The 27,592-nt window shown below is 43.8% G+C and overlaps 1 protein-coding gene across 1 annotated transcript; it reads left to right on the top strand.

Moving 5' to 3' along the window:
- The first annotated feature begins 16,404 nt into the window (after positions 1 to 16,404).
- LOC143188379 (uncharacterized) lies at positions 16,405 to 25,470 on the top strand. Its single transcript, XM_076392589.1, is given in 13 exon segments — positions 16,405 to 16,460; positions 16,513 to 16,612; positions 16,662 to 16,761; positions 16,806 to 16,842; positions 16,884 to 17,217; positions 17,352 to 17,765; positions 17,872 to 19,859; positions 19,934 to 20,189; positions 20,233 to 20,958; positions 21,024 to 21,458; positions 21,627 to 22,148; positions 22,480 to 23,103; positions 24,016 to 25,470. Coding segments are annotated over 13 exon segments (7,047 nt in total).
- Positions 25,471 to 27,592: the final 2,122 nt, after the last annotated feature.

The raw sequence follows: 27,592 nt of genomic DNA, 5'->3' as shown, positions 1-27,592 counted from the left end.
CGATCCCTTCTAATCGTTACACTTCTTCGATCGATCGGAAATCGTCGTTATTCCGTAACTACGTAACGCACCAATCCGTGTGAAGGTGAAAGTAGGAGAAATTTACGATTCGTTTTATCACTTGCTGCTGAATCCTGCCCAGGCTCAAAGGCTACACCATTGTCCAGAGAAGAATAGTAAGCGATCCAACAGCAAGTCTCTTCATGAAACTGTGAAGCAAAATCTACTATTGAAAAAGAGCTCTAAAATTCGTAAATAATTGTACTACTGCCAAAAGTTTCAGAGAGATCGACCCAGCTTGAAATCTCTCGACTTGAATGTAAATGAGGCGGATAAGTCTCGAGTATCTAGGCCTCCTGAGTAGCCAGTATCTTTCCCTTTCACTGGAGCCGCGCAGAAAAATCCGCACGATTTTGTACGTGTGTCTTGCACGTTCACCTCTGCCTCTGTTCACCGTGAGCAACTTACATTAAAATGTTTTTTGCTGCGTTCAGGAACGTGTGCTTATATCATGACGAATATTCAGTGAAGGAATAGTGGGTACTTCATGCATTTTCTCAGGGAACGTGAAAGATTCTTGGAAGAATGTTTGAAGAAAACAGATTCTGCTCCATATTCGCTGCAACTAGCTATCGATTGCCGTCAGATGAAAATGCAACACTCTTTCAATATGTCAGAGTCGTAAACAGAGATTGATAACGTTACTTGAGGACCACAATATTGAATTGGGGTTGAATATTCTTCGCTACGTCTGTTTTGAAGCACTGCTTCTATGATTTCGTTGGTTACGATCCTCAGCTTTATTCCTGTTTCAGCAGATAGCTTCTTATCTTGACGTGGTATCTTAAAATCCCATTTCGTTTTTCTCTGAAATATCGTTACGGTGACGTTTCTTGAATTTTTCAGCATCCACAGTTTCTATTTTGCTACTCTGAAGCTGGGCAGTCTCTGTTCACTACTCTTTCCTTATTTTAACTTAATGCTTGTCCAGTATAATAAGATCTTGTGTTCATTCATACATTATGGAATCTGTTATTCAAAGTACAAGACAGGATACAAGAAACGACCTAGAGGAATTGCGTAGCTACATGAGTCACGGTGACTCTAACTAAAACTACTCCACTACTCTAGTTCCTCTATTGCAACACTAACCCAGAGCTGTTCCGTGCCACGAAATTGAACTCGTGGGAAAATCCAAATTTCTCTTCGAAATTGAATCAAACTTCATTTTCTGAAATCCTCGTGGAAAACCTCGTCGTCCAATTCATTAACGCAGAGTTCTTCGAAGTTAAAGTTCCTCTCCTAATTTAAAGTTCGAGATCCCTCAGGACCATTCGAAGCCACCCCAAGACATCCAATCGTCTTTATCCTTTGAATTGACAACAGCTGGTGCAGCACAAGATGTTACACATTACAAAACGTGGAGAACAATGCACAGGACTGCGCCTTATCTTCCCAACGTCTTATTTAGCACGGGGGAACATTTTCATCGCATCTTGCAGCCAGCTCAAGTACATGGGAGTGGAAGAGTCCTGGAGCCGTGTAATCATCAGCATGCCGTGTATCCGGGCATTGAATTTGAGGATTCTCCTCGCCCTCCATCGGATCTTCTTCATTGTATAATACATCTACCAACCGCTTATCTTTCGCAAGGCGAGCCAGGACTGAGCGGATCCAATCACGCTGCCAGAGACGCGCACATCCGACGGAGCGTCGATCCTCTGATCGATTCCGCCGCGAGAATTAATCCCGTCACTTTCCATACAAAGATACTATCGTTCTTACTAGAGTCGTTAAAATAAGCTTAGAATAACTTCTCAATTTTGAAAGTTGGAGACGCTGGGAAGTTGAAACTCTAAGGGCTGAAATTCTCTACCTTTGAACTGCAATAGCTAGAGTCCTGAATATCCTAATTTTTAATCCCTTAATGTTCAAGACTGTGACCCATTTAGTTAACGCAGTTCTTGTTTGGTCACAGTCTTCACGTGGGATCTCCTTTAAAGAGAAGAATAAGATAAGTGCTATTTTATCTCATTTTTATTTGAAGATCCCTCGAATTTAATCTCCCCTGATATTAATCACAGAAAGGTTTCAGATACCTGGTCCTGAAGCAAGGACTACTGTGCTTTTAAACTGGAGACCAGCCTTTAAGGTCGAGCTTTAAAGCCTCGAAGACTCAAGTCATACCTCACTGGATCTTAGTATGCGAAAGGAGAATGTGGAAGAGATTCGGAGAACGCGGTTCGACAGTGCGCGGATTTACAAATCTCCCGGAACTTCCTGCGAAAACATTCGTCGAGCAAACGGACGGTTTATTGCGGGAGTCGGCAAAGTGGATACAGCGGTCCCGAGGCAAGTGCATCGAAAGTTGTTTCGCTTTATAGCACGGAACACTGAGAGGAAAAAAACCGATAATGACGTCTACGGTGCGACTCGGTGACGCCAATGCGTTCCCTGACAATACACCGAGAGACGTGCAGCCAAATCCACTTTTTGCGCTCGTTTCGTATCGATTCATTGCCACTTGGTACTTTAAGACTCGCTCTTATGAACCGCGAGGGAAATTTTTATGGAGAAGTAGATGTGATCCAGATTTCGCCTTTTTAGGTGATAAATCACTTTATTCCTGCCTTATATGTAGGGTGATTTAAAAATATGAGACTTTTTGTCAGGCATGAATACCAAACCTTTTGCAGTACCTACTTAGGGGTAAAGACTAAGAAACTTCATTTTAATTTTGAATGCCTTTTTAAGCAGAATTCAGTTTTCTTGTATCTGTAAAGTTCGTCTCGTTTTCTTAACATTTAAACAGTGTTGAGGCTTTGAAGTCGCAGTAGAAATACTATAACCCAGTTCTGGTATAAGCCCCATCTCTCAGCACAGTAGTAAAAGTCGTATAATTACTACAATAATAGTAACGATGTCCCGTTGAGCATAATGGCGCAGCAAGTAGTAATATCAAACCGTTACACAACTCTTCCATTAATACCCATTAGGTTTTGAGAGCTGTCATTGAGAGGGTCTTGAATAAGGCGTCGTCGCGCGACAGTTTTCCTTCCTGGCCGGGAATCATAGTGCATAGACCGGTGAGTCGACGTGGTGAGTGACCCACGATTCCTATCAGAAGTTGCATAAGACTGTACACACACCTACGACCGCCTCTCACTTCTCCACGTTCCTGTCGTTCAACCCGAGCTGTGCTTCGTGCACTGAATCTGGCTGAAGTTCGCCCGAGACGATATCAACGCGGGTCAGACGCAGGCTCAAACGGAATTTGAGCATACGGATAGAGATCGCGGGAGAGGCATCTTTCACTATGCAAATTTTGGGAATCGCTGACTCTCTCTATGCCACCGCTGACCTTGTTCGATGCTGGCGCTTTGGACTTTTACTGGCGGAGAAGGAACGCTGGGAATTGTGTCGAAGGACGTGGTATAAAATATGATATTGATAGCGTACAGTAATGGAGGTGTGGTACCATATTTTGTAGTATTTAGTATGGGGGAAAGAGCATGCAGGGCATGAGGTGGATAGACATTATTTTAGCATGAGAGAGTTATGGTATTATGCGGAAAAGAGCGTGCAAGGCACAACTGCTGTTGCATGTAGATTATGTTACTGTGGGAGGATAAATAACAGGTGTCTGAGATTTTAGAGGATTCTGTATGCTAAAATAATAGGAAATGAGGAATGAGGAAGTTGTGTTTGAAGCTTTCCTTTAGAGTTATTAGTTATTAAAGATACTACTTAAATGTGCCTGACTTGAGGCTTATTCTACTTCCTCTGAGCATTAGCTAAGGCAGACACAGCGCTGCAAGTAGAATAAGCCTCGAAGTCAGACACATTTCGTGGTGTATTCCAGGTGATTTTTCAAGAATTAATAATTTAGCATATAGAATCTGCCTTTCTAATTTCATCTATTTGTTCATGCTTTGTATAATAGAGTTATGGTAGCACATTTAATACCATTTACTGTGGGGAAATTAGTAAGCAAGACATAAACAGAGTTTCCCAGAGGCACGCATAAGTAGAAGAAACTCCTCGTTGATTATTTCATCCCAGAACGGCCAGAACTTCACTGCCAGCGAAAAGCGATATTAAGCCTTGTAATTTCACGCAGTTAAATAGCAGCAAAGAGAATTCCGCAACTAACCGACTTATTGAATTCTAAACGCGCAAACGTATCTCGAACTTCTAGAGCAGAAAAGAAAATCATTAAGATCGCTAACTGAAGCAATCTACACTTAGGTAGCGATAATAAACACTCACAGTGACGATTTTATTAATTTTTAATTACACGGCGAAATGCTGGTGAATGACTCGCAAAAACTGTTTACAAAGTAAATGGAGTCTAAACAATTCCTGTTATTTGATGGACAAATGTTGCTTGAGCAACATCGTTTGCTAACTTTCTACGTTAACTGGATCTGTCGGCCCATTCAATATGGGCAAAGTCGCAGAGGCGCGATAAAGACGTCATTCTTTGGGCACACTTTCACGACACCCACAACGAGCGACTTTCCAATGGGGAAAAAAGGAGAAGAATCGTCAGATTAATAGTTATTGTAAAGGCGGGACGCGTCTTCCTGATCGATGAACATGCCAAGTGGAAATCAAGAGGGCAACGCGTGAGTTTCCACTAGGAATTGCTCGACGACGCTTCGTGGGACCCATTAGGTCATAACGTTTGATCGATGCATTGCGTTATCCCTGTTCAACGCGTTCTTTGCACGAAGCGTTACGACCGCCAGTGTATCGCTCGGAAACGTGCTCGGATTCAGCAAGTCTGGAGTGATATAGTTAGACAAAGGTGAACCAGTGCGGAAGGCAAAGCATATTCGAATCTTTTTGATGCAGAGAAATATTCTTCAAAATCTTAGTCGACAGCTGTTGATACCTTGTGGGTTAAAGGTGAGGGACAGTGGATAGATTAGGATAAAATTAATGGAAGTTGTACTTTTTAACTTGGAAGGTAATTCTATCTGCATCTACTGAATAGTAAACAATTCAATTTTTTAGTAGACTAATCAAGCTTATAACTTCTCAAATGTCTCCTCTAACAAAATATCAATGTCTTTCAGGTTCCAACCTCGGTCCCCAAAAAGGCAAAACCTACAACTCATGACTCAGAGGCTACAGGCCCATCACAAATGCTCTCATCGATCCCCTCAATTTCTCTAGTAAAAATCGACCGCTCTCGAAACGGCGCTTAATGTGAAAAGAAAGACGAGAGGCCGATGGGCAGGTACCACTTGGAAAAAGGTACCTGGAATTGTCTCGGTGGTACTGGTCGAGGGGCCCAATCGAAAGAGAGGCTTTCTCCTGGATCACGGTGCTCCTTTGCACGCCGAGGCTCCTCTGAGGACGTCTGGAGGGGATATCTATATAGGCTGTCCATTCGAGGTGAGCCCCTTCAAACTGTTCGCGATCCTAAGCCCGTGCGCGCATTATACGAGTCGATCTATCGGGATCGATCTATTCGTGGTGTCCTCTGAAGGTGACAGTTTCCAGGAAGCAGGGGACCGACAGCAACAGTGGCAGAAAGGAGTGTCGGGACATGGCTAGTTGGTGGCGCGATGTGAGAGAGTGCACAGACGAATAGTAGACGAAGCTGAATTTTTTGTATCCCAAGCGGAAGTAGTCCAGGCAGGAGGTGGATCCATTGGGACAGTGGCATTGGAATCTCCCTGCGCTATGGTGAGTGATACACATGAGTTTTTGTGAATTAGCTGCGCTTATTTATAGTCTATGTTAGTTTGGGACTTCACAGTGTCTGAGTCGAAAGTTCTGAAACACTTTAGTGAATCAGAGGAGGTGGAAACCTCATTGGGGAACTCAGGAATGTAACTTTTTTGCTGAAGTTTTTTACGAATTAATTAATCAAATTCGAGTTAAAGAATATTCAAAATATTTGTTCGTAGCTGCTTTTAGAATTACAAATTTCTGAAAAGAATACTATGACATTTTGTTCGGGGTGATGAGAATATAGAGGTCAGCATTGAGAAACTGGAAAGATCATAAATTCTTAATGAACATTCCGTAATTTATTAGCAGTCAAGGACTGTTTTGCATGGCTGCCTAGGAATTTCCAGGATATTGCATTCGGTTCCGGTTTTACACTTTCTATCGCTAATTTTATTAGTAGCTTGTGTGTTGACACATACCTACACACGAGCAGAATGAAGAAACTAAGCACTAGAAAGCCTCATTCATTCACCATTTCTAATTCTCCTACGTTGATAAGGAAAAACACTATTAAATATCTTACCAATGACTTCACAATACTATGTAAAACAAAACTGCGAGATCAGAGTCGTAAGACATTAAAAAACTGTCGAAGTAAGATAATCGTTTCGCAATAAGGGAATCCAAGTGTTTTCTCAGCTAGAAAAAGTTGTATTTCCCTTTAAGCTTTGCTGGGAGAAGGCAGTGGTGAGATACAGGATCGAGTAGTAGGCAAAATCGAAGCTGGTGCTGTGCTATTCGCCTACGGGAAGGAAATGGGGGTCAGTGTGTGAACAGCTTCGCTCCTTATGTCGCAATTGAAGAGGTCGCCGACCGTCTTCCTCCTTTCCGATCGAGTCTTACCACGTTTCTTTCTCTTTTTTCTTGTATCTCCCGAGGAAAAATTGGATCGCAACCGAATTTCTGCTTTTCCAACGCGAACGTGTTTCCCGAGGCTCATGGAGTGCTCGACATTTCTCGGCTTTCTCTTCTCCTTCAGAGAACAATTGTTGATCCTTGACAATGATTAATACGATCTTTAATGTACACTACCTTTTGTGACGGTTCTTCAGAATACCCCCGAACACAATGATCGCTTTATCTTCTTTGCTTTTACTGTTCTTAGGCTTGTGTCTTCTACAATATTTTTGAAGCTACAAATTTCAATATTCGCCAATTATAAATGTAACGAGTAGCGTTTATTATTCACAACATGGGTTGAGACTTCTTTTTTGAGTTATTAATTATTAAAGATACAGCTAAGGGGTGTCTGACTTATGGTTTATTCTACTATCCCTGAGCATTAGGTCAGGCACAACGCTGTAAGTAGAATAAACCTCTAAGTCAGACACATGTATCTTCTACAATATTTTTTAAATTCGAATGTCCACAAGTTTTAAATATTCATGACTAGCATCTATTAGAGAAACTGAACTTAGAGAAGAGGATAGTTTGTTTAAATAAGATTAAGAAAAGGAAATCAAAGTTTCAACCAAAGGATCCCCGAGGCAGAACGCACTCTCTTATTCTAAAAGGTCTCTCAGAGGGGTTGAAATCTCGAGAAAAGGTGGTTCGAGAAAAAGGTGGAGAAGAACATTCTCCCCTGCTTTTCGATTCCATGTATGTACTCCGTGGAACACGAAATCCAGGAAGAATTCTTTATTTCTCTGCTAATTGTTACGAGTAACGTGCTCTGTCACATCCCTAAAGAACGATGTCTCGGTTCGGTGGCTCGTGTGATGAAGATGAGGGTAATTATAATTATCTCCAGTGCAGGAAATATAAATGACGGAAGTGTAAAAAAACATAGGAAAGGTATAACATTCATTTCGCTATTCTCTTTTCCCCGTTATAAGTTCACTTTCTCTCCTCCAGCGATTTTCTAACCATATAACCATTACATCCACAACACTTCTTATTGTATGTTAATAATAACTTTTTGTGAGACCCTAGTATTTCCTTATTTCATCGTAAATCTGCTCGACTATAATTCCAGTCAATAACTTCAGTTAAATAATTTTTCATCAGCATTTCTCCTTTACACTCTCACCTCGAAGATATCAGTAGAATGTTCCCCCAATCGAAACTCGTTCGAAACCACTGTGTAATTCATCAGCATTCTCCCCAAAGCGAAGACGGTTTCGTTGGGCAACCAGAAATTGGTAGTTCTATCTCGAACGGAAAGATGATGGGCAGGAAAGAAGGAAAGGAGGAGCACTCGGCAGGAAGATTGAATTCTATCGTTGGTATCGCGGCCAGAACGGACTTAATAGACAATGAAGATTCGCGGGCTCGATAAGACGAACCGCAGGAATCCCCTTTTACAGTTTTCCTCGGTGCTCCTTTGTTAAAGGTTCGCTTAGGATGGACTCGCTGTAATTACACGACCGCGAACGCTATGCACGCGATTCGGCCGTTGCGCAAGCACGCGCCAATTCTCGTTACGATATTGTTGGCCCGTGGAAAGTGTGCATTACGCTCGAACGCGTAAACGGTTAACACGATGAGGTAACGTAAACGTTGATGCAACGGATTCGACGATCGACGCAAGATTAACCATTTAGGATGAGAGAGGCTCGTAGGTTCGCAGGGAACGACTCTGCGTTTCTCGTCCTAAAAGGCTGTGGTCGTCCGCGGGACTTGTTTGCTCGATGAACAGTAGCGCTTATTTAGGAACACGTTCGAAGGTAATTTGCTTCCCTTTCTCTTCGTGGGAATGCGTAAAAAGGTTTGTCAGTTGCTGGGAAACCTTCTGACACGCTTTGAAAGGTTGCGGCGTGGGTGGAGGGACGCGTGGATCTGGACTACTCTTTAGCCTTGCGAGGGAACCCTTTGAACTCTTTGGATGCGAACGCCCACGCTCAATAGTACACCATTTGTTTCACGTACGCTGGGAAAGGGGCGGTGTGCTTAGAGTGTGAAATAGATAGGTTTTTGATATCGATTCGAATGCTGGGGTACTTTGGAGAAGGTGAGAGGGAAACTCGGGTGCTTTGAATCACTTTTGGAATTATTTGAGAGCACTTAGGGAATTAGTGGACTTAAATATTTGAAAATTCAAAAATTTGAATATTTAAATATTTGAAAATTTGAATATTTGAAAATTTGAATATTTAAATATTTGAAAATTTGAATATTTGAAAATTTGAATATTCGAAAATTTTTAAATTCAAGGGTTTGAAAACTTCTTAACTTAAAAATCTGCAACCTGTTTCTCCTCTATGCCTCTGCTCACCGTCATATCCAAAGCAAAACTCATAATGAATTGTTGATGCGCACGTTTGTGGTTGAATACCGCTTCATAAATTTAGAAAGGTGTCGCATCTCGATCCGTTGAAACCACAGTCTGGTTCGAAAGCGCCCGGAAGCAGAGGTGGTCCAACCAGCAGTCAAAAAATTCGAAGGCGAAAGTATGTACACACAGGGAGGAGGTCACGAGGCGAAGAAAGTCCAGTCGACGCGTTAAGTGGAACGGACGATGCATCGTTTCCCGAGGAGGACACGGGAATCGGGTCCGTGGATCGTCGAGAGGGACGTGGGAAAGGAAGTTCGATCGTTCGGATTGTACTTTTCCTGATGATTGTTCTCCGCGAAAGACAGTAGAATCGTAAATCCTTGATTATGACGCGAAAGTCGTTAAAGCGGCTCCAAGTACCCTCGGCGCTGTAAAATTATATAATTATTCTGGTCTCACTAACAATACTATTATCATATAATTAGATATAAATGCGATGTGATGTAAGTTATTGATAATTGAATATCGTGCGATGGGAAATTGCGGGTTGTACGCGGAAAGAGAAACTGAATTATGGGTAGAATAAAAATAGTCGCTCTCTCAATAGTCTACCTTTCGAAGCATGCATTTTTCAAGAGTCTGCGCCTCTATTTCTTCATTTCTATCGATCCCCCTTCGAGCAGTCTAAAAAACCGAGCATTTTGCGCAACTTTCTCAATACTTCACCCAAGAATCGTATAATAGGAACGCTTCTAAATATTCCACGATGCCTGGTATAAATTTTCCAAGCTTTTCCAGCAACGTACACCACAGAAACTCGACCAACTACTCGGCAACAGCGAGTATAAACTTCCCAAGATATCCTGCCGTAGTTTCATCGAAACTTCAAACTCTTCGAAAAGTGAAAGGTCCTCCTTACTCCCCCGCAATTTTACAAAGAGTCGGTTCTTTTCTTTCGAGTTTCACTTATCTTTGCACGAACAATCGGTACGTCTAAATTGGTAGCTGCCCGATGGATCTCAATCCATCCAATTAACGTCCATATTGCGACTTTCCTCTAGGACACGGAATGCACCCTGGTCGAAACGAGAAACGAAAGTTCGCGAGAGACTGGAGAACAGTCTCAGAGATAGAAGTAGAGCGTGAAACTTCGAAGGCCGTCAATGTGGCATTTTCGCGTGTCGTTTCCTCGATCGGGTTACCGAACAGCTTCTATTCGGCTCGCCACGTGTCGTTTCTCGTTTGATCGACTGCAGGATCGAGTCTATACTTGCCATTACGCTCCTGGAATAGGCTGAGTAAACGCACGTCTCGACCACCCTTCTGTTTTCTCTTACACTCGATAGCAATTGCTCTTTCCGAATGGCCTGCTGCGTGATATGTTGCCTGACAGAGGAACTAATTGAGATTAACAGCGTCTTGTGAGCTCAGAGAATAAGGATTATAATGATTTTCGAATTATACTGCCTCTGGCCATTTAATTTGAACTGCTTTATATTTCTGAGTTAGCGGGCGGAATAATGTTTTTCCAATTACACCGTCTTTCGTCATTTAATTAGAACTGCTCTATATTTCTGAGTTATTGGATCATTCGATTTGATTGCCACATTTGATAAAAGTAGCAATATAAGTTTCATTCTAATTCAATTGCTAAAAGGGTTATCAAATTGATGATATAGTTGTGGTTTCATTGGAGTCGTAAAAAGTAGAGTAGAAATTGAGACACTTAAGTGAACAGCTGTAAATTTTAAGATCCTAGAATTGTTGAGTGTAGTGTTTTTTTAGGAGGAGAAATTCCTGACGCAGTGGCCTTAATGATCGGTTCTCTGACGAATATCATACCTGGTTCTACAAACTCTTTTTAGAAGATACTAAAAGTAAGGCAGAGTGCCTACAAAAATAGAGAAAACATCGATTTGTTTTTACTCGTCCCTTAGGCCATAAGGGGTCAACAGCATCCAAAGCTTCTGCTTCCTCTATTTTGTCCCAAACTTCTTCACAGTACTCCACAGTCGTTAGACGAGTATTTTGCCTACGGAAACGCAGACTTTCTAAGTTCTTTTATCCTTTTCTTTTCCCCACCACTTTCTCTCTTTAAATACAGACAGAGAGGTCTCTTTCGACATTGTACTATACACTCGCTTTTTTTGTTAGACACCTTTTTGCTGGAAGCTTCTCAAAGTGTCTAAAGAAATAGTTAAATAGCTGCAACGAGTTGCAGAGATTTTTAAGTAGAATAGGTTCACCAAAGGTGACCAGGGAATCAGTTTCCCATCGAATTCTCGATTCTGTTTCGCATTAGGCCTCGGTTCTTACGTTAGATCGATACTTTCCTTCACGCCTGATACTTCCGGGTCTCTGTTACGCAGAGGAGACGAATTGTCTGCGAGATATCACATAATTGTATCGGGTTATTGTTCCATTGTACCACGAGAATCATAAGAGCGAAGGAAACGCAATCGAATTACGTAAAGTAGGAGGAACTTACATACAGTTTCGCAACGATGTAATTATTTATTGTGCATTGACAACGCTGTTCCTGCACAATTGAAGAAAACGAGGAAGAAATGCTGGAGGATTCCATCTTTTATGCCACTTGAGGTTCCCAACGACGCAAGACATTCTCGTAGAAAATAAAACAAGTTTGTTAAAGTCTATTCCACTGAAGACAAAATCAAGAACGTAGAATGATGTGGTCGTAAAGATGAAATCTCGTTGCAATTATTCACACTTGAGTAAGTTCGCCATCCATTTGCTAACAGGAGACGGTGAACAGTGCATTATAATTATCAGCACGAAATGAACTTTCTCGAAAATTATAATCACTATCTTGTGTTCTCGTTTTCTGCAGAACCTTCGCCTAAAGGTCATTCGAAGGTCACGATGCTCTAGGTCATTCGATTTTTCTATCTTCTGAGGAATTCCATCCTCTGTTCTAAACAGTCCTAACAAATCTCCAGATCAAATCAAGGCACCCACATAAATCCGACGTTCCAGCATACCCAAATCCTTTCGTGCCCCAAAAAGTTTGTTCTGAATCGCGAATCCAATATCTCAGAAGCAGAACTAATCGCCTCTTAAATGATTCTCTATATCATTTCGTCTCTGGGACACTTTCATATGCAAACTCAGATAATTGTTACAATTAGACTGTGAATCTCTCTACATTTATGGAACATTTCAGCATACGAAAATGTATTACAGACATAATACTAACACAGTTATAAACTTAAGCCTTTGCCACGTAAACTTACTCTGTGCCCAGGCCTCAAGTTTATTAGCTATACCAACATTCCTATACTTCTGCTCATAAAACCCGGATTCCCCATAAACATCCTCCGTCTACCTATAGCTTATTGACATTAGTTTATTACCGAAGCAATAAATCTAATCCAGAATGAACCGAAAGGCTGCAACGATCCTAGCCGCCGATCGAGACAAGACGACCGCGCCTTCTCCAACTCTGCTTCGTCTCCCAAGGAGAGAAAGGTGTCTCGACCTCCTTTCCGACAGCTCTCGTCTACGATCCGCGATCAGGGCCTAGCGGCTGATAATCGCGGCTCGCGCGTTAACGACTGAATTGGGCGCGATGCTCTCGAGGAGGCAGCAGGGTCCGGGAAAATCCTCTCGGGGCCAGTTGCACACTTCTCGGAGAAAGTTACGCTCTGGATGGGTTGGAGCTGATCGAGGGAACACGGCCGAACGCGCGGAGAGCCACGCGCGATATGGGCGGCTTTCTTCGATAGTGAAAGGGAGAGTTTTTAACTCGAGGGATCGATTTCTCGCGTAGAACAGTGGAATGAATGCTCCCTTTCGTCTCGAAAGCGTGCCACCTTCTTGTCTCTCTCTCTCTCTCTCTCTCTTTCTTGCGGGAGAAAGAAGTAGGCGAGCTATGTAGATCGTGAAGCTCATTGGAAACTCCTTAGAAATTAATACCTGACGTTCGAGGATCGACGAAATCGTTGTTTCGCGCAACCGCGAGTGTTTGACCCCGTTTCGAGGGAGCTGGAGGATGGTTTTCGAAAGGGTGTTATCTTTCAGCCGTCGTGGGATCGTTTCTCTTTTTGCAGATGTCGCGGATGCTTGGGGATGATGGATAGCGTTGGGGATGCGGTGGAAATGGAGTTATGAAGGGCGGGAGGGGATTGATGGTGGAAATTGGGGGATGAAAGTTGATCGAAGGTGTCGGGTAACATGCTTTGATTTCGAGATTTTCTTCTGGGGAAGTGGAGTTGTTGGAGACATTAATGGGGAGTATAGTCTGGATATAGATATTAGAAGTAATGATAGAGAAAGTTCAATATTCAATAATTTATAGCGTGTTATGCAATCTGATCGAATATAGACACTCGTGGATTCTCTCAGTAGTTCACTTTGCACTGGTCAGCAACTTTCATCTAGGTCATTTATTATTCCAACCTCTCGTCAAGGAGTGAATTATACTAATAAACCTACCTTTCATGAATTTGCAATATAATACACACGCGTCATAACATTACAAAAGCGTCTCATCGATAGACTGCAGATCTCTGTGCATTCATGGAAAATTTCAGTGTGTAAAGAAAATTCATATAATATGGAAGAATGTAGAAATACGCTCTATAATATTTGCAAGGTGAAAAACAAGTCCTTAATTAGGTTTCACCTAATATTGTGCATAAAAATATGAATTTGCATAAACCTCTGCAGTCTACTCATCAGTATGCTCATTACACCAGCTATACCTCTATCTCCGCTCCAAATGCATCTTCATTCATCCCCTCTCGAACAACTTTTTTCAACTTTCCTCCGAAGCCCATCGATCTCCCTCAAATTTCCCCAGCACTATTTCATCCCTTCATCCCACGCAACGTGTGGGGAGATAAAACTTCTCATCTTACTACCCCTCAATCTCTGAGACATCCTCTGGTCTAGACAAAAGGATTCTATGTAACTCCAGAAGCCATCAAAAAACCATTAAACAAGTAGGTGTGACCTCCAGGCCATAAATTAGCAAAAACAAAGGAGAATCATCTGGAGAATTCTCTCGAAAATGCCACACTATTCCAAAAGCAGTACGTCGAATAGAAAAACACTCAATCAGGTTATATAACGCTCCTAAATCGTCTGTTTTACGAGGTGCACAAGTTCCACGACCGAAATTTTGATCAGGAAGCCTCGAGGTGGGTCCGACTCGCTCGAGCATCGCGTAACGTCGTGACGCAACCCTTGTCGATCGTGAATCAAAGTCCACCCGCAAAGAGAACGCGCGACGCGGTTTGATTTCACAGAAGGTTTCTAAAACGACGCTCGGATTCGACGAAGAAAGCAGAAAGAGCCGCGGCCCGTGTCCAGCACGCGATCTTCCGCAATGAAAATCGCGTGCATCGTTGCTTCTCGTAATCGGAATGATGTCAGTAGTACGGCGTCGTTTCAGGCTGCAGGATCACCTCGCGCAGGAAAGTTGGTGATTCATTGGACGTAATAAGTGGCTGGATGATCGCTGAGTTGGTCTTGATACTTGGAGTAGACTCATTGTTAATTAAGTAGTCAATTAAGAGTGGTTGGTTGTTTCCCTTTTTTTGAGATGGGCTGTGTTTAGGGGATGCTTTGAGTATTTTTTCTTTTTAGGAGATTTGAGAATTCTGATTTGTCGAGAGTTGAGAGTGGTAGTAATAATTTAGATTATTATTTGTGTAACAGTTTTTGTTTAACTTACTTATGGAGGAATTAAATATTGAGTAATTTGAGTAGATGCTATTTCAGTGATAGTTCCAGCTTCTGTTTTTCTGCTTCCACTGAGTGAATGATAATTACAATAGGGAAACACGGATAATCAAGTAACTAGGTATTAATTTATTGCTTGGAGAAAGAAATATGTAGTATCTCTTCACGGTAGAGTGAAATTCGAATGAATGAATAATTGAGTATTGTCGATTTTTATCTACAAATCTCGCATTGATCCAAACGCTAATTAAGTAGAACGAATACTGCATTAATTACGAGTGTAAAAACTTCCTCATCAAATTGCAATTATACATCTACAAAAAAGTTGATCTTTCCTTTCTTATTATCTCACTGAATCCTAAAATCCTGAGTTCTATTTGAGAAGAATATCTAAAAATTTCCAAATAGTAGGCAACCATATTTTCCAGAAACAGCTCCTTAATGATTGCAAAGCCTCCAGGTGAAAGATCCGCGATGCAATCCTAGACACGGTATTTATTAGAAATCAGTGGTACAGGCCTTTCAGACGATTCACAGTTCGTTAGCTCTGGTTGCACTCCAGATATCTTGCTCTTACATGTGAACGACACGCAATAGCAATAATGACGATGATTATTCTTTCATTAACGCGTCGATAAATCTCTCGCTGGCTTCTGAAATAGTTTCGAAACACAACTATCTCACTGGTAAAGGATTTTGAAATTCAAGTAAATACCGTAACTTTCCTTCACCACTCCTTAAATGATTTCAATTTCTCTATCCTGTCTGGCAATAATTGAAGTCATGAGAAACTATTAATTATGACGCAGAGTCGTCGATGTAATTATGGTTTATTAGTTTTCTAGACTTTCCTTAGAATTGCGACAGAACTTGGAAAATGTGTATGATAGATTGTACCATAATAGATCGCCTGTAGTGACGAACGATTCGAGACTTTAATTGCATATGACGCAGAATACGCTTTGCATGCGTTTTCACGAGTAGAAGGACGACTACATTCACTGTCTAACTTTGCTCTTGTGCGAGCGTAGATAGGTGCAACTGCACCGCCTCCACGTAATCAGTCAACAACTAGAAACTTCGAAAATGCACGTTTGCCTTGTTGATAATTACAGAACTGGTGCTGATTCGATGGAAAGTGGATTAAGTACTCCATTATCTCTCTATAGGAGACAGATGATTCAAAAGAGAATCGTGGACTGATAATTATTTCTAACCTTTTCCTGTCGTTTGACACTAAAACTTTGCGTCAAGTCGGAGAAAGCTGCGGATGCAACAAAAAATAATAGAATAATACTTCTTTCACTCTAATTTTCAAAAGCATTAATTTTCAGTCAGCAATTTTTTCGTCTCCTCCATTTTTACTTGTGAAATTTCACTGAATCTTGCGGTGGAAAATTGCGAAAGCTGATGTTTATATTTTTACATGAATAAGCATCGAGAAAGCATTTTCTTTCTTCATTTTTAATGGATTTCCTCTCCTCGCAGTTCTCAAGCCACAAAATTCATTAATAGTCTCGCCAATTGATTCGTGACTAAACACTTGCCGTGACTATTTCAATTCCTTGGGTATCTTGAGGTAACTACGACTAGATTGCGGTTACTTTTTTCCACCTCCTTTTCTGTCAAGCATAAAATCGTCTTTGGAACACGCCTTTCGATCTCCTATTAACTTTATTACTGCCAGGTACTGATCGTGGATGAGACAAATGTAAGACATAAATTGAACCTCGCATTAGATGGAGTTAAGTCGATTTCTGATGAGGTGTTACAGCATTTGCGCCATGGATCGAATGTTTGTCTAACGAGAGTGTAGATAATTGCTCAGCAGGTGAATTACTGCACAGTAGATTAGCTAAAGACCGTGCTAAGAGCATTCTTAAATCACCTTTGCTTGCCAAGCAATTAAGCCTTTTCCGTGACAAGGGGAAACAAACAGGGAGACCCGTAAAATTCGTGTAATTATTATCAGCGTGTAAAAATTTCGGATGCGAAGTGCCTGAGACTCGGCAACCCGCCAATCTTCATCTGCTCGGCTGGTTGCCAGACTCGAGGCGCTTCACATTCAAATTTTGAATCATTAATCACCGAAAAGTGTCTTTCTCTGTCGTGTTTAACTACTTCTTAACTTTTCTCGCAGTAATCAGACACTCCATAAAGGAACTCTTTCCTGTATTGTCACTATAGTACTCTGAAACTGCTTTCAGATTGCGCGTAGGTGTCTGACACTCACAGTATCAATCTACTTGATCCTGTCGATCGAATTCGGCGCGATCCAAGCCGAACGATGGTCTCGACAGATCTCGAACAGCGAGTGGATCCCACTGGCGAATCCCAGAGCCACCCAGGCTCAGATTGAGCAGAGCAATCCTGCTGCTGGTCTCCTAGCAAGCAGCACTGCTCAGATACCGCAAGTTCCTCAAATAGCTTTACCACCTGCGCTTCAGCAACAGTACCAAGAGCAGCTGTTGCAGCTGCAGAAGACACAGGAGAACATTCAGAAGTTGTTACTGTTGCAACAACAACTGAGGGCTCAGCAGCAGCTTCTTCAGGTAGGGGAATATTTTTCATTTTTATAGGAAAATGAAAAAAAATTGTGTAGAAAAAGGAAGAACTCCCAAAGAAATTTGTTTAGAAACTTTTATTATAGGATTCAGTTTCTAGAAAGAAACTTTTCTTTTTCCAGTCTCAAGGATTCCTGCCCAGCGGGTTCAGCAACACAGAGGAAGAGAAGCGGCTGCACGATAGTGGATTAGGAAGCTCACAGACGGTGACTGACATTGCCCCGGAGGACCTCGTGCCACCACTTCCTGCCACCGAAGCATTACCGCCTGTGTTTCCAGCGCAGAACTTCCTGGCACAACGACCTCGGGTTCATCCACCTCAGAAACAAGACGGGAATGTTCCCCAGGACTTCGCCAACTTGCCTGGCCGAGATTTCAAGAGCGGCCATCTGTTGTCACAGGGACAAGCTGTTGGAGATGTTGGACAAGTTGAACAGATTCAGGAGAATCAGAGACCTGGGTCGAAGCACTTGAAGGATGCGAATCACGCGGCCTTGGTGCCTCAGGGGGAAGCTGGACAGGATGAGGAAGAAGAGGTTAGTACTCATGAATAAAAGATTACCTCTACAACTTATGATTGTGTTAATTGAAACTTCATTTTGTATTTTTCGAAGATATATAAAGAGTCTACTTCTTGTTCAGGTTCAGCTGGTCTATGTCCCAGCAGAGACCTTGGCCCAACGTGGTCATCCAAAGAGGCCCCGCGGAAGAAAGTACCCTCTACGTCATCAGCAGCACCTGCAATACCACCAGCACCGTGAAAACCAAGGCGTGGATTCTGGCGTTATTGCCAATGAACAAGACACCTACTCGCAACAGTTGTTACAGCAGATACAGAGAGAACGCGAAGAGAAGGCTCAGTTACTGAAAGAAGAACGCATGAAGGAGATCGCAAGACTAAACGAGGAACAAAAGGCGCTGGAGAGGAAGGCGCGTCTGCAGCAGGAAGCTCTTCAGAGGGAGCAGGAGATGCAGAAGCAACGAGAGGCAGAGAAGAAGAAGAAGGAACTTGAAAAGCTGGAGGAGATGGCGAAGCAGAGGGAATTGGAGAGGATAAGAGAAGCTAGAGAGAAGCAGCGATTGGAAGAGCTGGAGAGGAGAAGAGTAGCTGAGATGCGAATAAAGGAGGAGAAGCGAAGGGCAGAGGAAGCGGCTAGGCAGAGGGAAGCTGAACGAATAGAGAGACAGAGGGAACTAGAGGCCCAGGAGGCGTTGAAGCAGCAGCGACTCTTAGAAAAACAGAGGGAAGAGGAAGCTAGGGTGACTGGTTCAACCATCCACCAGGAGGTCCCAGCACAGGCACTTCCTTTAGTCAGGGACCAACAGGAGTACCATCGACAGCATCTTAGTGAGAAACCGCTGAAGGGCAAAGTTAGGGGAAGACAACGTCAGCGACATCAGTACCAAGAACAGCAGTATCGCGAAACCACCACCACTCCCTCTCCCAATCAGCCCCCTCTTTCTGTCTACATGGGCAGCTCCAATTCTAGGACAACTGGGATCAAGGTATCAGACGTTCTCAGATTACTCAAGAACGCTAAGACCATCGCTGTTCTGGATACCGTGGGCCCTGACACTCCTCAGGTATTCGTGGGACCGACAAGTCTGGAGCCACCTCTTGGGTATACTAAGTTCGATCTTCCTTACCTCTCCTCCATCGATCACAACCGCGTGGAGAGGAAAGTAGACAAGCTTCCCTTCTTCGTTGCGCCCCTCAGCTTTGATCCTCCCCCTGGGTATTCTAAAATTCCCTTCCCAGCGCCTCATATCGGCTCAGTCGTCGTGAATACCTTGGACAACACAGATCCGAAGGATGGAGATGACCAGAATCCGAGTCCTACGCCTCTGATCGAACCTAACTCCTATAGCGATGGCCTCGATGGAGACACTGCCTCCACAACTCCCTCCTACGAGCCTCAGACAACTGTTGGCTACTCCCAGGAGCCTTCGAGCACTCCTAAATATGAGCAAACATATTCCTCGACGCCTTCGTCTGCATATTCTGGAGGCAGGTTTAGGTTTAGACAGTATTATGGAGAAGACAAGCCAGCGTCTGTAGTCAGTACATCATATTATGATGATCAGAGGCCTACTACAAGAAAGAAGTATTACGATGAGAACCTGAGGACCACCGAGAGTCCCCTGCAGACCTCCAAAGTGCAAACTTCAGTGAGTCACTTGGCAGGAGTTTCCTACTCGACCACACCTAGCTTCAGGGAGGGCCCAACTGGACCTCAGGATCCTGCGACCAAGGAACAGGAGTTGGCTGCCCAGCTGGCGTTGATAAACCAAGAATTGAATCAACAGAGGGAGATTCAGAGGTACAACACTGGAGGACAGTATAGCCAAGAGGGTTCTCAATCTACGACTAGTCTGGGAAACAACTTTGAGGGTGAAATTTCTGCTGGTGACATCAACGATGTTAGAGCTCCCGTTGGACCTACTCAGTACAGCTTGCCTGCTGAGTTGCCAGCCATTTCTCCTCACCTACCTGGGCTAGTGAACTCTCTGCTGGACAAGAACGAAGCTAAACTTCAGGCGAGCAGTGAAGCTACTACAACTACTACGACTACTACGACAACCACTCAGCGAACGCCTACGACCACTTACAGGCCACGCAGTCGACAGAGGTATATTTTGATTTTTTATTTAAGAAGAGATTAACCCTTTGGTTGGACCTTTCAGTAGTTACTGCTGATTGCAGGACCAGGGTTTCCTCCACACGACCAAGGTCGACGACTCAGGCACCCACGACGAAAGCAAACGTCGACAGAAGCAAGAGACCATACAATAGATCCAGGTCTAGGTTCTCCACGACTACCGAGGAGTATCGTGAGTCTTATGAGCCTACTAAATCGAGGGTCCAAGAAACAACACCGAAATATAGCGCAGAACAGAGGAGACCAGCTAGTAGAACACAGAAATACAGGAGTCGAGATAAGGCGAACCAGCAGTCTGAGGTAACTATTCAGAATTTTCTCAAATCTCTGGAATCACTTTAAGGAAAAGGGGTACCAGTAGAATATCCTTCCAATTCCACAGCAGTCCTACGACAACGTCGCCCAGCTCGATTCGTCCCCACCTACAGGAAGCTCGTTCCTCCAACCCACAGCCCCAGAAACGAGTCTCCGTCAGCTGGACTCGACCCCCAGCTTGAATGACTTCTCCCCCGAGAATTATCCCTCTGGCATGCTCAGCACCACCGAGAACTACCCTTCGCTTGCGGTGAATCAAGGATCACCGTTGGTTTCCGAGGATTACTCGAGAAGTCAAAGCTACCCACAGACCCTTCCCGATCAGTCACCTTATCGAGGCTACGATCAACCTACTTTAGAGCAGACAGGCCTAGAGAAGACTCCTGTGAATGGGTTCAACTATCAGGCCCAGCACTCAGAGGACTCTGAGCAGGGGATTCTTCAAAGACCCAAGAACTATCAGGTGGATGGCAAAGCAGAGATCAGCGATTTTGATTTGGCTACTACAATGAATCCTAGATTGAGAACAGATGAGGAGCAACGTTATTCGTCTATTTACGATGTTAACGTGCCACAGACGCAACCTGTGTACAGTCTGACTGGACAGGACAATCTCCATCACCTGGAGAGTGAGAAAATCCACAGCAGTGTCATGGGAGACCCCAACGAACAGCCTATATTTATTCCTCTGGCAGAGAACAAGCAGGAGGACTATGAGCTACCTGTTTCTTCTACCGAAGTCCCTCTGGCTGATGTAAGTACAGAACATAGGAAAAGATGGTTAAAGAAAGTGAAACTGAATGTTCCTGATGATTCCAGGTCACCACGGAAACCACCACAACGAGTACTACTCCTGTTGTGATTCGTCAGCGACTTCGAAGCCGAGTTGGGACACGTTTGCATCACGAACCTTCGGTGCAAACGCGGACCAGAGGCTCCCAGGACGAATACGTTCGTTTCAATGTTGTGAACCAGGAGTCGAGGACTATACCCAGACAGAGGACTCGATCCAGGACGCGCACGCAGAACCAGGGATCGCAGGTTCAGACTGATGGGAACGAGTATATCAAGATCCACGTGGCTCAGCAACAGAGACAAGCCACTACCACGTCTCTACCAACGACTACCACCACTGCACGTCCGACTGAAGAGGATATCGATTATGGCTTCATAAGACCACCGAGCTTCCGACCTGTGCATCCGGTGGACAACAGGTTTCAGGCGCCAGTCACCTTCAGGCCCCAGCTTACAGAGGTGAGTAGCATATTAATTGTACGAATGTTAGGGGAGGTTCCTCGAGACTGGAACTTGGAGAATGATGATTTGAGTTTATTTATTGAAAGAAAAATTATTTGTTAAAAGAAATTTCAAAAATTTGAACGAAGAAGAGTAATTACAATTGCAAGTATCACTTTTTGATAGGTGCCGCAACAATCCCTGCTTCCCAACGACGAAACCGCAGTGGAGTCCAGTCTCTCTCAGACTCAGCTGCCAAAAATCCGTCCGAAATACCAGCCAGCACCTAATCGTCGTTTATCCGGAAAACCCACCACCCTGCCACCATCACCAACAACAACGCCGATAGAAACCACCACTACGACTGAAAGAATACCTGTTGCCACGGTGCTACCAGACGATGCTATCTACACGGTGAAACCGAAGTCTCGACCAGACGAAACGAAACAGACCAGGGATCATCAGCAGACCAGAGTGAGGGGAAGAGTTCGAAGGCCAGGGAAGAAACGCGTGACTACGACCACTGAGAGCACTCTGGACGCTCACAATGAGCTACCCTTGGACGAGAACTACCCCCGCGTGCGTCCTCAGCAAGTGACCACGGAGCAGCAACAGAATCTGTTCGAGGATAATTACGACAACGGAGGACAGTTCTCCCCTGCGCGTAATCCAACTGCTCATCAGTTCTACGAAGGGTCGAGCGAGAACGTGAGTATCCTGTGATAAAGCACAGCTTAGTGGATTACAAGGTACTTCGCGTAGGAGTTGATGATGGGGTGGTTCGATTGGTAATTAGAAATTCGAGCGCGTGTAAGCGGAGCATTTCTTGCTCCTGGCGTGATCTGCTTCGAGGTCGCATTCTGGTTACTTTTATTGATTGCAGGGTAGAGGGATATCATACGAATAGTTAAAAAATTAAGATATTAAAATACCTAAAAAAGATTCATAGCTGCCTAGCTTTGTACTAGCTTTTAAGATCCTAGAAAAAAAGGAACCTTCTCTCTTCGTTTCTTAACACAGACTTTTCTTTCCCTTTCAGTATCCCTCAGAATTCATCCTAAACTTCGGCAATTACCCCGAGCAGGGCGTGCAACGTGAAGAGTACGACCAAACCCAGCTTGCAAGCAGTTCCCCGCGGAAGTTCAGCCAGCCAGCTGAAGCCAAGGACGATGCTCACTCGACGACCGCCGACATTTATGGCGCCGAGAGTCAGTGGTCCACGAAATTGACGAGGACCTCTTTCCAGCCGAGCTTCGCGGTGAACCAGGTGTCTGGAGGCGTGAAGGACCGCGAATGGTTCCACGAGTCCCAGAAGAACGCGCCTGAAATAATCACTGCCGCGCCGGAAGTATCATCTGTGACGCTGGTGGTCTCCTCTGACGACAAAAGGAAAGAGGAGGAGGATGAGTCAATGTTAATGGGAACGACCATGTTCGGGATGAAGACGGGCACGTTGGATCACACAGAAAAAATGAACGCCAACGCCTCTGCCACCAGCGCGCCGGCCACGATAACGCGCGACGGAAGCGGAAGCGAGACGGAAACGAGCCACGAGGCGAAGGCATGGTTGATGGATAGTGCGGAAGGATTCACTGAGCGACAGAGTGATATCGATTTGGAGAAGATTCAAAAGAAGGCTGGGGAGACTCCTGCTGCTAAAAAGGTAAGCTTTTATTTATTTAACAAGAAATTCTCAGAAGAAGCACTTCGCAAGAAAATTGAGAAAAATTGTCGATTTTTCAGCTGCTGTAGCTCTGTGAAAAAAAATCGTACGACAATGAGCCTGGTCTTATTTTAAAGGTCAAAGGCTCTACTTTCACATCCCTGAATTGAATTTTCCTGGCAATCCCTGTGTACTAGGTTGTTGGTCGCGAAAGAGGGGGTAGCTTCTCCACCAAATATCATTCGACTTCAAACGCGCGTGCAGAGCTTGATCAATTTTTCTCACGATTGATTTTGGGGTGAAATCAAAGGCGAAAGCTTCCTCTTTCGAACGAGACCTTAATGAGTGGTCTGCGATTTTTTTTTGCCAAGTTATAGCAGTTTAAATGAAAAGATACCTAAGATACATTTTGAATGAACTGATATCCAAGGTACACCTTTCGTTCAAAGGGCGATAACTCGGCGAAAAAAAATCGTAGGGCACTCGCCAAGGTCTCATTCGAAAGAAGAGGCTTCAGTATTGAAATGTACTATAAAACTAACCCTGAAAAAAATTTATTTTGTTCTGGACAGTCCATTGAACTTAGAAAATATTTTGAAAAAAAACAACCTTCATTTTCTCAGCCTACAGTCGACTACAAAAATTTTTCTGAGAAAATTCAATTCAGGGATGATAAAATAGATGCTTCGTCCTTTAGAATGAGACCAGGCTCACTGCTATACGATTTTTTTTCACAGAGTTACAGTGACTAGAAGATCAACAATTTTTCGGCCCAAAGTTACTGATCCTCAAATTTTGCTGCGACATGTAGAATGAAAATTAAGGGTGTCGAAACTGTGATTATGATCTAGAAAATGAAACAAAACCCTAAGTAAAAATTTTCCCCCTATATGTCGTCTAATTTTATTCCAGGGTACTCGAAGGAGAAGAGTCCGCGTCCGAGTCAGACCAACAATGGACGATTTTGTCACAGCCGAGTCCCAACACTTTAATTCCGCTTTAAACGGTCTCTACCATGATCAACACAAATACAATCCTATTCGAGAATCCAAGCTCCCTACCACACCCCCAAGTTTATCTGAGAAATCAGTCTTCCAAGACTTCTTGACCGAGATTCTGAAAAGCGACGTACCTACCGTGAAGTCCACCACCACCGAATCACCAGAAGTCGCGTGGACGATGTCCCCAGCGGTGACCACGCCGATGATTATCCCCGACGACGTTGAAGGAACCACTCTGAGCGAGGACCAAGCTGCAACAGAGAAGCCTGAAGACCCAGCGACGACGATGCCCTACGAGGACATGGTGTCCCTAGAATCTCGCGATAAGATAGAGCAGAATGAGAAGGCTTGGGGCAAGAAGAAAGTGGAGGGTGAAAAGAAGAAGACAAAGGAGCAGGATCGCTGGAAACCGAAGGACGAAACCTGGAACGGGAAGAATATTGAAGACGCTCTGGATATAGATGATTTCAAGAAGTACACTAAGGAAAATGATGTTAAGGAAGGTAACACACTCAAAGATGATTCTGAAGCGATTCGAAGCGAGAGTCTCGGTACATCGCAATTAAAAGCAATCGACAGCTCTGAGGAGATGGATTTTGGGAAGGTTTCTGAGAAAGAAGTGACGTCAGACTCGTTCGAGATCAGCCAGGAGTCTAAAGACGAGGATCATTACGCTCATCCGAAGAATCACAGGGCGAAGTGGAGCGAGGTGAGGTACCCTTCCGCCTTTGATCGCTCGCAGGCGTCCGCGTGGAACAAAGACCCAAAAAAGAGCAAGCCCACGTCTGCTATCCCTGGTCTGGTAACCAAAACCGAGGGTGACAACAGCGTGAAGACTCTATCGGATTATGTGAAGGCCATCTTCGACAGTATGAAGAGCGCTGATGAGGAGACCACCACTGGGAAGGCTGAGGACATAGAGGTGACCACTATACAAGTTCCCTCCGAGACTGAAGTTAACTTCTCGAGCATTGGGGAGGAGGAGAAGTCCACAATGAAAGATGTAGACCCTAAGGTGACCACTCAGACGACTTTAACGACGGAGGAAACGATGAAGAATGGAGGAACTGGCAAGGAAACGACGCAGACGACGGAGTCGGCGACAGATATCGATCCTCAGGACGCGACGACCTTGGAGCGAGTATCTACGACCTCTGAGAGCGCCACGAGTTCGTCGGCCGAGCCTCTGGCTACGGATCCTCCGACCACCCCGAGGCCCACAATCACCATAGCCAACACGACTGAGTCGATATTGGGGAAGGTCTTGAGGACCTCGACTACCACCAGGGTCTCTCATATGACTGAGATCTGCTACAGGGGTCGCTGCGTGATGACCAAACCCAGCCAAGACGATCGCTCCAGATGAAGGGAATGAGTGGAAGTTCTTCTAATCCGTCCTTCCCCTCAGTCTGCTGAGAGAGTGTCAGGGGGGTGGATATGTACAGTGGCTTTGTCGATATTCGTACTTCTCTAATTTATTTACTGCATCCTAATGCTTTATCGTTTGCATATTCACGATCTGGGAGTGTGAGTGGAGGGACAATTGTTGGATTAATAGTAGGGTGCTCCGTTTGGTTTAATCACTTTAAGTATTTTTTTGTTCCTTAAAGATTGGTTGCATTTTATTTTGTCAAGGATAAAAATACTAGAAATAATTTAAGGAAACGGAGCACTCTCTATATATCAATACTCTACCGCAAGTTTAACCCTTCGAAGCTGAGAAACGATTGAAGAAAAATCTTTTCTCACGCAAGACGGAGAGAAGTCGAATCCTCTCACTCGAGTGGTTCCTCAAATTGAATAATTCTCTCGGAAACTTGGGACCCCTCAGCCCCTCGAAGGATTAAACGCAACCAAATGTGAAAAGGGATGAATGGAAACCTAGCAAGAGCCTTTAAGAAATAGGAGAATGCAGAGAGTATGCACGAATGAAGCGAGTCCATGGTTGTTGCTCGGTTCAAGAATAATGCAGAACGTTAGTCTAATCAGGGTGGACTGAGGGTGAGTCGGACATCGAATCGATCGTACGTCGCGACGGTTGTTTGTAAAAAGGGGGCCAAAACCACCCTGTGCTGGGGCCCAGCTGTGGCAACGACTCTCGCTTTAAACGATAAAGGGCTAAGTCTATTTAACTTAATTATACATATTACAGTCTGCTGTACGTGTAAGTTAAGCGTGTAAGTTAGTACTTTAATAAAAATACACACGTATATGTAAAGAAGCAACGGCCTCGTTTGCACACGCCTGGAGCAACGGATTTTTAAGGACAGGTTAAAGGCAGACAGGTATGAATAGGAATGAATAGAACCTTGTTGACTTGCACGTGGCTACATGCCCAGGAGGGTAGTTGTCAGACGATGGCGCACCCAAAATCAGCGTTTCAGACTAAACTTTGAGATTACTTCTAACCCAGACCATTAAGAATTCTCACCACATAAGGCTGGTCTGACTATCTCATCGACATCAAGGGGTAAGAAGTATAAAATCTTCAGGTGATCCCGAGATCTGAAATTTAATACAACGAGGCAAGATTGAAATGGCAATGTCTTAAACAACTCCATGGAAGACGATACCAAGAGTAATGTTTCTGCCGCTGCACCTTAAGTATTTTTTGTTACCTTCATCAATTTCCATGGTTTCCTTGCAAAAGAGAAGACAGACAACATCACTGAAGTCGCTCCTTTAGCGTTAAATCGAACCAACAAACTTCCCCGACCGAAGTTCAGTGAAGTTCATCGACCCAGTTGCATCCCCTTTAATTAACCCTTCGTTGTTTTTGTCGACAATCTCTTAACTATGGTCGACGCGAGCTTAATTTTCATTACGCAATTTGACGATCGTTATCGCCGACTTTAATCCAGTCATTAGCCAAAGTCGAAGAACAACAGAATGAATTGCTCCACTTTCTATGTTATAAGTTATTTACTGCGTCAGCTGTGAAATTGGACTGCACGAAATTAGTAGCGAGTAGGTCTAATTTATATGCTTACTATACTAGAATAGGTCTGATTTATAAGTTTACTCTACTGGAGTAGGTCTGATCATAGAGTTTTACTCTACTAGAACATGTCTGACTATATAGCCTTACTCCACTAGAATAGTCTGACCATTAAGCCCTACTCTACTAGATCAGGTCTGATTTCAAGGCTTGTTCTACTAGTTCTGTGGCAGTAGCGAGGTCGACCACAGCGCAGTCAGTAGAATAACTCCAACATAGTCAGGCTTTTTAGATTATTCTTTGCCCTACGAAATTGCAAGCTTGTTTATCGAAGCACGATGAATTCCTCCAATGGGATAGTCATCAAAGCACACCGGAAGCCCCATTACGATCATTTTCTAACAGCGAACAGTTTCCTGCCTCCATTGGGAAGCGTTCAATCGGCGGGAGACGAGCCTCGATTTTCATTCGGTATCTACGCCACGGGAACGAAACCACTGTCGCTCTTGATGGCCACTTTGATTCCGGAAATAGGAAATAATCGACTGAA

The sequence above is a fragment of the Calliopsis andreniformis genome, chromosome 2 (assembly GCF_051401765.1).
Source record: "Calliopsis andreniformis isolate RMS-2024a chromosome 2, iyCalAndr_principal, whole genome shotgun sequence".
Classification (NCBI taxonomy): domain Eukaryota; kingdom Metazoa; phylum Arthropoda; class Insecta; order Hymenoptera; family Andrenidae; genus Calliopsis; species Calliopsis andreniformis.
This window is presented reverse-complemented; position numbering and strand designations above follow the sequence as displayed.